This window comes from Sapajus apella, unplaced genomic scaffold, assembly GCF_009761245.1.
Source record: "Sapajus apella isolate SASKATOON/1434 unplaced genomic scaffold, GSC_monkey_1.0 scaffold62, whole genome shotgun sequence".
NCBI lineage: Eukaryota > Metazoa > Chordata > Mammalia > Primates > Cebidae > Sapajus > Sapajus apella.
Window position 1 is genome coordinate 12,331,163 of NW_022437002.1, and position 14,094 is coordinate 12,345,256.

General features: G+C 44.1%; 1 protein-coding gene across 1 annotated transcript in view; it reads left to right on the plus strand.

The window, feature by feature from the left end:
- Positions 1-8,686: 8,686 nt before the first annotated feature.
- The window catches only part of SMAP2 (small ArfGAP2), a 48,415-nt gene continuing 43,007 nt past the window's right edge, over positions 8,687-14,094 (plus strand). Inside the window, exon 1 of the mRNA XM_032247085.1 lies at positions 8,687-9,235. Coding sequence (XP_032102976.1) covers positions 9,133-9,235 — 103 coding nt within the window. The 5' untranslated portion in view covers positions 8,687-9,132. The remainder of the gene's footprint in view (positions 9,236-14,094) is intronic.

The following is a 14,094-nucleotide window of genomic DNA, read 5'->3' on the forward strand; positions in this document are numbered from 1 at the left end:
CAATGTCCCACAATCATTGCACTCTCGTTCCCCCAACCATACAAGTTCTCTCTCTGATCCACACAGCTGCTGGGGAGTGGGGGAATAGTGGCATCAGCAATTCAAGACTGTCTTTTGCACTCTCTTTGGTGTCTCTTTCTGTAATATGAAGTTAAACCAGGTACTGTGATTACTCACTGTATTTTTGTTCTTATGAAGGTGATTTTTTATGTGGATAGTTGTTCAATTTGGTGTTCCTGTGGGGAGGACAATTGGTGAGGTCTTCTATTTTTGGCCTTCTTGCTCTGCCTTCCCATATATCAGGTCAATTTTTTAAAAGTTTTAAATCAAAGTAAAACATGCACATAGTTTTAAAAGTCAAGTAATTATACAAGGCTTATAATGACAAACAGTGATCCTCTAACCCATCTCTGTCCCTACTCCTCTGAGACAACCATTTTCAACTCTTATAACTGTTTCTTCTACAATTTATGTATTTACCCAAATGGCATGCCTATACCACCATGATTTACCTTCCCAGCTTTGTTTATTCACTTCCTGCTATGGAAGATGAGGGTTTAGATTTCTTTATATATACTCCGCCAGACTTCCCTTCTCACATTTTCCTAGTATAGTTAAATAAACATTTTTTGGGCTGGGCACGAAGGCTCATGCCTGTAATCCCAGCACTTTGGGAGGCTGAGGCGGGCGGATCATGAGATCAAGAGATCGAGATCATCTTGGCCAACATGGTGAAACCTCATATCTACTAAAAATACAAAAATTAGCTGGGTGTGGTGATGCATGCCTGTAGTCCAGCTACTCAGGAGGCTGAGTCAGGAGACTCACTTGAACCTGGGAGGCAGAGGTTGCAGTGAGCCGAAATCATGCCTCTGCACTCCAGCTTGGCGACGGAGTGAGACTGTCTGAAAAACAAAACAAAATAATATTTTGTTAAGTTAATGCTCGATGTTTATCATATTATGACTAAATATTATTGACAGTTGTGTTTTGTATTCATTGATTACATTTTTTTCCTTGTTAAACTTTTTGTTTTTCCTGGAGTCAATAATTGCTCCACTTTGGAGTGCTTAATTTCCTATGAATCTATGATTAATTCTTCATCTCATAATGCTCTGACAGAAGAGAATTTCCTCTTAGTAAGTTCTAACACATCAGCTAAGCTATAAATTTCATTATTCTTGGCACTGTCCATCCCGAAGCTTCTGCCCTGCTGCTCTAAGCTGGAGGAGGCCTGCTGCTGTGGAATCATCACCCTGCAATTCCCCTTCACCATCAGCCTGGGAATAGCCTTCCTCTTTCTCCTGTGCTGAATGCTCTGTTTTCTGGATTTGGTGCTTTACGCTTGCTTGATTATGCTTTTTTTTTTTTTTTTTTTTTTTTTTGAGATGGAGTCTTTTTCTGTCGCCCAGGCTAGAGTGCAGTGGCACCGATCTCAGCACACTGCAACCTCTGCCTCCTGGGTTCAAGTGATTTTCCTGCCTAAGCCTCCTGAGTAGCTGGGATTAGAGATGCCTACCACCATGCCTGGATAATTTTTATATTTTCAGTAGAGACAGGGTTTTACCATCTTGGCCAGGCTGGTCTCGAACTCCTGACCTCTTGATCCACCCGCCTTGGCCTCCCAAAGTGCTGGGATTACAGGCATGAGCCATCATGCCCGGCCTATGCTGTCATTTTTGACAAAGTGTGCATGGGAGATGAACTGGTTAGGATTCCAATAGGAAGCATGTGGCCAATGCAAAAGAGGCCAGTGAGGAGAGTTTAAAGAAGTGACCATTTTGCAAAATGTGGGAAGGGTGAAAGAAAATCAACCAAGGGCATGATGTACCTTGGGGCAAGCAAGTGCAGATGGCTGTTGCCCCAAAGCCTGAAGAGGCCATGGAGAGAGTACGACCAGAATGTGGTGTGAGCCCTTGCTGTAGGAGAGGGACACCATCACAGGCACAAGGGCCACTGTCACAGACACTTCAGCTATCACTGGAGGGGGCAGTAGCTCTGCCAGTAGGGAGAGAGCAGAGAAAATAAATAACTCGACTTCTCTCTCCTCCTGCCCTCTGATTTCCCACTGTTCTTCTCATTGGCTGAACACAGAAGCCAGTGTGCCGAAGAGCCAGGTGGATGCTGTCCATCAAATTTGTCTCTAAGACCTCAGAGCCAGGTGAAGGGCTGAGAGATGATGTGGAAGGCAATGGAACACAGCCAGTACAGGAGGCAAGATTTTGAAACCTACAGTATCTGAAAGTGTCTTTATTCAACATTGCCTCTAGAACAGTAGTTTGGGTGGTACAGAATTCTGGGTGAGTAACTCTTTTTTCCCTCAGAATTTTGAAGGCAAAGTTTCATTGTCCCCCGGCTTCCAGTGCTACTGTTAACTCTTTGCCATTCTCATTCCCGATTCTTTTTCATGTGATTTGTTTTTCCTCTCTGGAAACTTCAGATCTTGCCTTTCCCCTCAGTGTTCTGCCATTTCACTTCGATAGGCTCTGGTGTGGGGCAATTTCCTGTCATTATACTACAGAGTTCTTGGAGTAGGCCTTGATCAGTTATACTTGCTCAGTCCTTCATAAGCTCCCAAAATACAGGAACTATTTATATGAATGCCTACTCTTCTGTGTCATCACATGGTTGCAATACAACTGCTCATGTATGATATCTGGTCACTGCTATGCACCTGTGGACAGTGCAGTGGGATTGCCATGGTGGTGAGTCACGCTGGGATTCAGAGACTGTGAGCACAGACAGTTTTACCTCTTCTCCCAGAATCTCTATCAGTTCATAGTCATGGAAGGTTTTATTGTGAAACTAGGGGAAAGAAGGGAAGAGAGAGAAGTTTGGTTAAGGTAGGGGCACAAGTTGTCTTGAGAAAAATGGTGGGTTGGGTTGGCATGAAATCCCTTCCCCTCAGGCTCCTTGAGCTTTTGTGGTGAGAGAGGGCATTTGAAAAGCTGGCCAAGGCTGGGCATGGTGGCTCACACCTGTAATCCCAGCACTTTGGGATGTCCAGGCAGGCAGCTCACTTGAGGTCAGGAGTTTGAGACCAGCCTGCCCAACATGGCAAAACCCTGTTTCTACTAAATATACAAAACATTGGCCGAGGGTAGTGGTGGGCATACATAGTCCCGGATACTCGGGAGGCTGAGGCAGGAGAATTGCTTGAACCTGGGAGGCAGAAATTACAGTGACCCAAAATTGCACCACTGCACTCCAGCCTGGGAGACAGAGTGAGAGTCTGCCAAGAAAGAAGAAAGAAATAGAGAGAGAGAGAGAGAAGAGAGAGTGAGAGTAAGAGAGAGAGAGGGAGGGAGGGAAGGAGGGAGGGAGGGAAAGAGAGAGAGAGAGAGAAAGGAGGGAAGGAAGGAAGGAAGGAAGGAAGGAAGGAAGGAAGGAAGGAAGGAAGGAAGGAAGGAGAGAGAGATGCTGGCCAAGCTGTCTTCAAGAACAACTTAGTGAGACTGCACACAAGCAGGGCTAATTTGGGGGCTAGATGACAATGTGTGGCAAAGAATTGGGGAGAGATCATTCTTTCCATCTTTCTTTTTAAAATTAAACTCCACCCACCCCACTCTCCATCTTTGTAAGGGACCAATGACTACTATCACCTGAAATTCTGAGTAGTACAGGTGCTGTGAGCATCAGGAAACAGAGAAACTGATAAAGACATTGGCGTCTCACAGTAGACGCCATCAGCAATGGCAAGTGGAGGCTCTTCCAGGAGTTTTAGGCTGTGGAAATGGATGTCTGGGAACTGGAGTAGGAGAGGAGGGACGTGCGGCTCCACCTCAGGGCTCATAGAGTTGGAGTAGATGATTGTTTTCAAGGCTGAACACGCGATCCACCACAAGGCAGGGGAGCCTTTTAAATAATCATGACAAGTTGTCTACACTGCAAACAAAGTTTGCAAGTTGGTTGAAGAGAGCTGATTGAATGAGCTATGAGTTCAACTATGAGTTCATTTTGAACTCATAGTTTATTCAATCAACTCTCTCAACACAGAGCTGACAGTAAAACCGGGAGCATAATTATCCAGCTTTCTAAATGAACAAGTCATTCTATGAGTGTTATCTGGAATAGGTAGTGACTGGCCAGTGAATCAGAAACTGATCAACATATGGCTTAAGAGATTTTGATCTCTTAGCTAGAAGATATACTAATGAGAGTTTCCTGTGGCAATAGTCCACAACCGTTCACTGTACCTTTTTCTTGGTAGTAATCTGGGCATTTTACTACTGTGGTTTTTCTAATAAAACAGTTTTTATTTTGTCATTATTTATGTAAGTTGGGGTTTCAAAATACTCTGATTTAAAGAAAAAGAAGAGGCCAAGCATGGTGGCTCACACTTGTAATCCCAGCACTTTGAGAGGCTGAGTGGGAGGACTGATTGAAGCCAGGAGTTTGAGATCAGCTTGGGCAACAGAGCCAGATCCTATTTCTACAAATAGAAAATAATTTATTAAATAAAAATTAGATGGGCCAGGCACAGTGATTCATGCCAGTAATCCCACCACTTTGGGAGGTGAAAGCAGAAGGATTGCTTGATTACAGGAGCTCAGGACCAGCCTGGGCAACATGGTGAAACCCCATCTCTACAAAAAAATGCACAAAATTAGCCGGACATGGTGGCATGCGCCTGTCGTCCCAGCTACTCAGGAGGTTGAGGTGGGAGGATATCTCAAGCCTGGGAAGTCGAGGCTGCAGTGAGCTGTGTTTGTGTCACTGCCCTCCAGCCTGGGTGACAGAGTGAGGCCCTGTCTCCAAAAAAAAAAAAAAAAATGGTCCAAGGCTGTAGATATCCTCCACATAGACATTGAGACACTGAAAAACTCAACAAGAATATTAGTAATAATTGATCAAGCAGCTGTTGAAGAAGTATGATGTGTTTTTAGCCTCAGAGTCTCTGACCAAGAGGATCCCATGAATCCTCAGCCCAGGTCTAAATAAGGTGGGTAAGTTCCCTTCCCTGCTGACATGCAACAAAAACATGGTGGCCAAAGTGGTTGAGGTGAAGTCCACAACCGAGTTTCAGATGAAGAAGCTGCTATATCTGGCTGTGGCTGTTGGCCCTGTGAAGATGACAATGAGCTTGTACATAACAGTCACCTGGCTAACAACTTCCTGGTGTCATTACTCAAGAAAAATTGTCCGAGCTTTATATATTAAGAGCACCATGGTCAAGCCCAGGTGCCTGTATTAAGCCACATTTTAGACTCATCTCTATAACCTCAGCACTTTGATCTCTATAACCTCAGCACTTTGGGAGGCCGAGGTGTGAGGATCGCTTTAGGCTGTGAATTCAAGACCACCCTGAGCAACATAGCAAGACTCCATCTCTATTTCAAATAATTTTTTAAAAGGGCACATTTAATAAATTCTACTGCCACACACACACAAAAGATAAAGACGAGAAATTATCTGGAAGCTGCGTACGAAATGTGGGGTCAGGATTCTTCAATTCATTCCAATTTCTGAAATCTATTAGATGCAATGCTACCAAACTATGCTCAGTAGCCACTGGGACAGATAGAAAATTCTATAACTAATGTGAAACAGTTTTATGATAGGATAACGTGTACATGATGGAATAGAGTGCACATTTTTGCGAGACTTGTCAAAGCAAAATTCAAGACTTCAAAAAAAAAAAAAGTGAAAAAAAAAAAGACCAAAAAAAAAGTGTACTTAGGAAGAGCAGTTTGCTTTGTTTATATCCTCAGACCCTGTGCTATGCACTCACTTTACTCTGCTATCAGTAATGATAATTAAAAGAGCTAATGCTTGATGCATCTGTGAGGATAGGCTAGCTTATACAGAAGTAAACAAACAAAACTCAACGGCAACACAATGCTTATTTCTTGCTTATGCTGTTATCCTTTATGGGCTGGCAGCTGGCAGAGAGCTGTTGCTTATCAGCTACACAGAAATCCAGGCTAATAGAGCAACCAACATCCTCAGCGTTGATGGTTGCCATGCCAGAGGGAAAGAGAATCAGAAGAGTCTCAAGGCAGCAAATAGATGCTTCAGACACAAAGTGATACATCCTTTCTGTTCAAACTCATTGGTCTTTCCCAATCACTTGAAGGCCAGGAAATAAAATCCTACCGTGTTCTCAGAAGGCAAAACACCAGAAATATTTAGTGAAGAGCACTAATTGTCTATCATTCACTATGTGCCAAGGGCTGTTCTAATTATATTAGAGGCGTTATCTCAGCTAAGCCTCATAATAATCTTGTGAAATAGCTACTATTAATGTTATCATCATTCCCATTTTATAGATGAAATCACTGAGGTACCAAGAGGCTATGTAACCTGCTCAAAATCACACAGATAACAGGTGGTAAAAGCTGAGGATTAAAGCCTAAGCATTCTTGCCCCAGAGTCTGTGTGCTTAACCACAAAACCATGAGATCTCCCACTAGGTGGAAAAATTTGAGAAACACTGCCATAAGCAATGGAGAGTCACTAAAAGATTTTTAAGCAGGCGAGTGTGATTCAATCAGATTTGGCATTTAAAAGCTCCCTCTAAAGAGCAGGGTGAAGGATTAATTTAACTAGATTTAGACTAAGGCAGGAAGGCTATTTGCAGAGTGAAGGGATGAAGATGAGGAGGGCTTGAACTAAAGCACAATCACCATTCACCACAATTAACTGGGATTTTTATTTTTTTATTTTTTTAGAGACAGTGTAATGGGGTGCATTGGGGGTTGGAGGGGTGATTTTTACGATGTTGCCTAGGCTGAATTCCAACTCCTGGGCTCAAGCGATGCTCTGGCTTCAGCTTCCTGAGTAGCTGGGGCTACAGGTGTGCTGCCACACAAATAATCTTGATTGTTTGTTTCAACTGAAAATAGTGATGGTAATACCTATTTGGATGGGTTTTCTTTTTCTTTTCTTTTTTTTTTTTTTTTTTTTTTTTGAGACAGAGTCTCCCTCTGTCCCCAGGCTGGAGTGCACTGGCATGATCTCGGCTCACTGCAACCTCTGCCTCCCGGGTTCCAGTGATTCTCCTGCCTCTGCCTCCCGAATAACTGGGATTATAGGTGCCTGCCACCATGCCCAGCTAATTTTTGTATTTTTAGTAAAGACAGTGTTTCACCATGTTGGCCAGGCTGGTCTTGAACTCCTAACCTTTTGATCTACCCTCAGCCTCCCAAAGTGCTAGGATTATAGGCATGAGCCACTGCATGGCCTGAGCTTGTGTGTTTTTAAAAGTGAGGTTTCCTAGGCATGACTAGAAGGGAAGAGGCTTAGCCTTAGCAAATGCAATTGTTCTGATTAATAAAGTAATAGAGGCCAGGCACAGTGGCTCATGCATGTAATCAATCCCAGCACCTTGGGAGGCCGAGGTGGGTGGATCACAAGGTCAGGCGTTCAAGACCAGCCTGGCCAAAATGGTGAAACCCCGTCTCTACTAAAAATACAAAAATTAGCTGGGCGTGATGGCGGGTGCCTGTCATCTGAGCTACTTGGGAGGCTGAGGCAGAGAATTGCTTGAATCCAGGAGGCGGAGGTTGCAGTAAGCCGAGATTGCACCACTGCACTCTAGCCTGCGCGACAGAGCGAGACTTTGTCTCAGTAAATAAATAAATTAATTAAATAAAGTAATAGAAATGTTTAGTTTTCCTCTGATGAGATGAAAGCTTTGAGGGGATCCTGGGCACTTGGGAGAAAATAAAGAAATGGAGGAGAGTGTTTCACTAGAGTTTAGATAACTCTTTGCATCTGCTTACCATCTTCTCTGATTCATTATTTTCATGGCATCCAGAGTGATTTTTTTTTTTTTTTTTGAGGCAGAGTCTCGGTCTGTCACCAGGCTGGAGTGCAGTGATGCAAACTGGATCATGCTGTTTCCCTCTCCCCTAATACAGTGCCTGATACTTAGAAATTTCTCAGTAAGTTTGTGCTCAGTGAATGAATGAATGAAAACACAAGCCAGATGGCAGGTGGATTCCTAAGGAAAAGGACAGCCAATGAGAAATTCTCTGTAGCAAGGGTGGCTTTGGACAATGATGCTTAATAATCATTTTAAAGTAGTTGCCTGATCTGTGTGATGCTTTAATCACCGTCCCCCCACCCTTCCCAAATAACGTTCAGTAAAAGTCTGCTACACAAAAGTCACTGTTTTGTGAGAATTTAAGAAATGGAAGAAGCAAACTGTCTGGGCACCAGGCCAAACAATAACCAAAAATGGTGGGAGTCACAGAGGAGAGCTAGAGTATTAGTGGGAGCAGGTATTCCAAGTGAGAGGTGACCAGAGACCTCTGAAAATCTGGGGAGGGGATGACGTTCCTGTATCCTGGTACTCTTCTATTTGGCTGTTGGAAAAAACAAGTTGGAGGACTCTGGGTTATCCACAACTCTCAGGTTACATAAGGATGATAAGTATTTAATTCACAGTGTTGTTGTGGGGATTATATTGGGATAATTCATATAAAGCGCTTAATACAGTGCCTGGCGCATAGTAAGAGCTCAGTAAATGTTAGTTGTTGTCTTCCTTCACTTTCTTCCATTCCCTCCACTCCTTTTCTACCAGGCTCCATTCATTCTCTTCCAAGGACACGCAGGGGGAGTGCCCACCCCTTCCCTCCGCCCCCACCCAAACCCCGCCCCCCGCTTCTCCCCGGATTGGTTCTCGAGAGGCGGAGCCGAAGGAAGAGCCCAGTGCGGCGCCGTGGGGGCGGGGCGCATGCGCGGGCTGGGCAGGGTGGAGGTGGGGAGGAAGAGCTGCCGGAAGTAGGCTGCGGAGGTGGTGGTGGAGCTGGTGGCAGCTGCCAGGGAAACCGGGGCGCGGGACGCACGGCCAGCAGACAGGCCGGTCGGAGGGTCATTTCTGCGTCAGGCACCCAGGAGGCCCGAGGTCTGCCTTTGCCTCGGCTCAGGGTTCCTGGCCCTGCAGCCTCTCCTGGACGCGGGCCTGTCCCGAAGCCCGCCAGGGGGCGCCGCTCAGAAGGGCTGCGGAGTGGGGGGCTGACGCCGCCGACCCGGTAAGGGGCGCCCGGCCACGCCAGAGGAGAAGGCTCTTCCCGCTCAGGAGGTACCCCTGGGCAGGGCACTGGGAGTCCTCACCCCCGGACTGAGGCAGGGGTCTCTGGGGGCGAGGAGGGCGCGTCGCCCTCTGCCCCCGCCGGCACCCTGGCCATGACAGGCAAGTCGGTGAAGGACGTGGATCGGTACCAGGCTGTCCTGGCCAACCTGCTGCTGGAGGAGGATAATAAGTTTTGTGCGGACTGCCAATCTAAAGGTAGCGCATCCCACCTGGCAGGCCAGGGGTCCAGCTGGGTTGGGTTGGTGGAGGTGGGCTGCATGAGGAGGAGGTTTCTGGAGCTTAGGCCGCCCAGCTCGGCTTATAAGTGGAAACGCGTGCTGCGCTTGCAATGAGCCTGCTGGGCTTTCTGCAGCTCGGGGATTGATGTGGGGAGAGCTTGCTAGAGCGAGTGTGTGTGTGTCGGGGAGGGTGGAGGTGATGGTGCAGGTGGAAGTTGCCTGGCGTGTTCAGGTGAGAATGTCTGTATTTGAGGGCTCTGAATGAGTTCTGGGCCGGCTGTCAGTCTAGAGCGCCCAGCATGTCACTTGCAAAGCTGGGGATGAACTGCAGTGCGTGCGTGTGTGTGTGTGTGTGTGTGTGTGTGTGTGTGTGTGTGAGAGAGAGAGAGAGAGAGAGAGAGAGAGAATGACGAGGAGGAGGAGGAGGAAGAGGGGGAGGGAAGTGAGATGGCGGAGAGGAAAACTGCTTAAATGATTTTTAAAGGTGGTGATTGTTGCTTCCTGCTATTTGGTTAGCAACTTCTGTCATTTTGCAGCCTTGCTAACCTCTGACAAGAGTGCTTAGGTGGCTTTATGGATGTGTGCAGTGGGAAACTGCCTTATGCAGTGTGACACAGTGCGGATTTCTAGACAGCCTAGCCCTGGCTTGTAGAGTGCGTTGGAGGCCTATGTATGAGTGGTGGCAGAAACTAGCCGATTATGCCTGTAGTGCAGGATTTGTTTAATCAGTGGAGAAACAGGCAACAAATTCCATGAATTCATGGAATTCGTTGCTTCCATGGTGATCACACTTCTAAAGGTGAAATATGATCATTGTAAATTGACAGAACCATTTAATCTTTGTTTTCTGTGCCCTAAAAGATTCATGATTTGATATAATTAAAAGTCAATGCAATAGGAAATCTTGGTTATTAGTGAAATATTGGCACTTGACATTTATACAAGCTTCTATACTTTTTTTCCTGCATTTTCTAATTCTTTTGGCATATAATTGGAGGAGTTGGGAAAATTCTTTTCCCTTTGGTTGGGGAGAAATGGATAGTTATATTTTGAGGGCGACTATTAATTTACTTTTGTTCATAATGCAGTGGATTTGCCAGGGTTGTTTGCCGTATAGCATAGTAGGCATGTTCTATTAAAGGATTCAATTGTATTTATTTTGAGAAAGGAAGGATATACGTAATTGATGCTTTCACTTAATTATCTTTTATTTTTGAAGAATAAGGTTATAAACGGAGAACAGGGGAATGATACATAGACACCTTGTAATGTATTTTAGTGACCTTTACCAATAGATAAATGGAATCTGCCATTAGGAAAATAAGTTCCTAGAATTCCTTCCTGAATTTTTGCATGAGCAATAATTCATTTAAAAAAGTATTTTAGAATCAATTTATGTTGAGCAGGTTGATTCTCGTTAGATCTTCTGTTAGATCTATGGGAAGATTAATTTTATTTTAGGAGTGTATCTTGGCTTTATTCAAATTCCCTTATGTCCTCATTTGACAGATCTTGAGTCACAGTGAAGCAACCCACTGGAATGAACATTGCTGCAGTTGGAGAATCAGATTCCATTTTGATGATTAGAATCACCCCCTCCCCCATTTCTCATATTACTCTTATACTTACTCGTATTCCAATAAAATATAGCATATAGAAGAGAGAGGCTGATTCACTGCTTCTTCCTCCAAATTTCCATTGCTTTTTAGTTATTTTTACTTATTTTTTTTGAGACAGAGTTTTGCTCTTGTGGCCCAGGCTGGAGTGCGATGGCACGATCTTGGCTCACTGCAACCTCCGCCTCCCAGGTTCAAGTGATTCTCCTGCCTCAGTCTCCCGAGTAGCTGGGATTACAGGCACCCACCACCACGCCTAGCTAATTTTTGTATTTTTGGTAGAGTTGGGGTTTCACCATGTTGGCCAGGCTGGTCTTGAACTCCTGACCTCAGGTGATCTACCTGCCTGGGCCTCCCAAAGTGCTGGAATTACAGGCATGAGCCACCGTACCCAGCCCCAAATTTCCATTGCTTTTTATTAATAACCTTACTGAGGATCAGATTATGAAATATCAGAATTCTTAATGTGAACTAGTAACTGCTGGCCTGTACACTTTATTAACTACTGTTCATGATGGAATCCTGGATCCTCAAACAATTTCTTTTCAAAAGTTAGTTTTACATTTTATGGAGTGGCTTTAGTGACTTGGTCATTGTATTAAAAATGAGATGACAATGGGTCAGTCATCTTTCAATTATGACAAATAGGCATTTGTTGAGACCTCCATTTATGCAATTTATGAATTGTCTATGCCATTCCACCCTTCGAAGTCCTCTCTTTTTCCCCTCCTATTTTCTGATTTTGGTTGTCGTAATGATCATTTGGACAACTGTCAGATGGTTGAAGGAAAAGACATTTGCATCCATAGATTGTTACCTGTTAGCTCTGATAAAAAATACATTTCATTGGAGGAGGAATTTTAAAAAGTGTTGGCTAAAATGAGATTTGGATTTGAGTTTATTTACCTGTATTCCTGTGTCCTTTCCTGAAAAATTGAAAGGTAACTGAATATGGTGAGTGAGTGCTCATCTATTATCCAGTTTGATGATGTGGCATAGACTATGGACCTATGAGCAGGTATTTTTGCAGTGTCCCAAAATAACTCTTTGGCAATGACTTTTATTTTTAAATTCTTATACTTACTTAGGAACATTTATCAACTGACTTTTAAGGTATGTGATTTAAACTTCAGAATAGAGGCTGGGTGTGGTGGCTCAAACCTGTAATCCCAGCACTTTAGGAGGCCAAGGAGGGAGGATCACTTGAGTCCAGGAGTTCAAGACCAGCCTGGTCAACATAGTGTGACCTTGTCTCCACAAATAATTAAAAAATTAGCCAGGTGTGGTGGTGTGCATCTGTAGTCCCAGCTACTCAGGAGGTGGAGGCAGGAGGATCCCCTGAGCCTAGGAGGTCAAAGCTACAGTGAGCTATGATCGAATGCCACCACACTTCAGCCTGGGTGAGAGAGCAAGACTCTGTCTCAAAAACAAAACAAAACAAAGAAACATCAGAATAGAGAACAAGCATGTGTTCTTTTTACTTAGTACAAGTTTTGTTGTTCCTGGGGTTTTTAACTTGCTTGAGCACAAGTCTCACCAGTTTCTGGGACCACTAAGCCATTCCAGTAATTTCAGTGTGGGAAAGGAAACTACTTTTATACTGCCTTTTAAAGAAATGCTATGATTTGCTTTAGGCTCAAGATGTGTTTTCTTCATTACCCAAAGCCCCGGGGTTGATATGACTTTTAGGGTGAACTTTTGGACTGACTTAGGTAGTGATAGAACAGAGGACAAAACTGAAAATTCCAGATATGTCAGTGGTAACTGGCTGGTTGAGACTGGGTTCCATTTTTGGGTATGGGTCATACCTCTTTTGTACTTGAGGTCATGCTGGTCCAAGGTTTAACCTCTAGCTCTGCAATTCCAGATTTTATCAGTGTGAGAAATAACTGCTAAGCTCCCTCTTCAGAGACTGTGTTTTAAACTGGATATTATCTTACTTGCCATGAAAGGATCTGCAGTTGTCCTTTGGTATCCATGGGGGATTGATTCAAGGAACCTGCTGGGATACTAAAATCCACAGATGCTCAAGTCCCTGATATAAATGGCATAGTGTTTGCGTATAACTTATACACATCCTCCCTTACACTTTAAATCATCTCTAGATTACTTATAATACCTAATACAATGTTAATGCTATGTCAGTAGTTGTTACTCAGTATCATTTAGGGAACAATGACAAGGAAAAAAGTCTGCACATGTTCTGTACAGACACAACTATCCATTTTTTACTGAATATTTTCTTTCTTCTTTATTTTTTTTTAGAGACAAGGTCTTGCTCTGCCACCCAGGCTGGAATATGGTGTTGTGATTATAGCTTGCTGCAGCCTCACACCCCTGGGCTCAAGCTATCCTCCCAAAGTGCTAGGACTGCATGCATGTGCCATGGGGCCCAGCCATTTTTTCAAATATTTTCAATCTGCAGTTGGTTGAATCCACAGATGCAGAACCCATTTCTAATGGAGGGCTGACTACCTTTCTGATGACCTAAATATTTGTGTCCACTGTTGGGACACTTCTTTCTCAGGGTATCATTTTTTGTGAGAAGTTGAGAGCTGTTTGATGGGCAAAGATTTATTTATTTATTTACTGGCTTATCTTACAAATGAGACAAGTTCTCACTGTGTTCCCCAGGCTGGTTCTAACTCCTGGGCTCAAGCAATCCTCCTGTCTCAGCCTCCTAAAGTGCTGAGATTACAGGTGTGACACACCATACCTGACAGATGGGGCAAAGAGTTAAGAGTACAAGAAATTTGAACATCTTAGGAATACTTACTTCAGACTGAAACACCACGCAGAATTCTAGAGTCCGACAGAAACTAATAATTTTTTGCTTTTCCCTTCTTCTGCTATATCCTATCTCTGAAATGTTCCACCTCAGCTCACCTAACTACTGCCTCTGTTCCAACTCCTATTATATGTTTTTAAATTTACATTTAAATTTACATTTAGAACAAGGTAGCACTTTCATGTAGCTCAAAATCCAAAAGGTCCAAAGGGGAATAGGAACAGTGTAAAGTCATTCTGCTATCCTTCATCTCTGAGCCACCATTTTCCCTCCCTGGAGGTAACCATTGTTGGCAATTTTTTTTTTTTTTTTTTTGTCAGAGTCTCACTCTGTCGCCCAGGCTGGAGTGCAATGACGTGATCTCGGCTCACTGCAACCTCCGCCTCTTGGGTTCAAGCAACTCTCCTGCCTCAGCCTCCCGAGTAGCTGGGA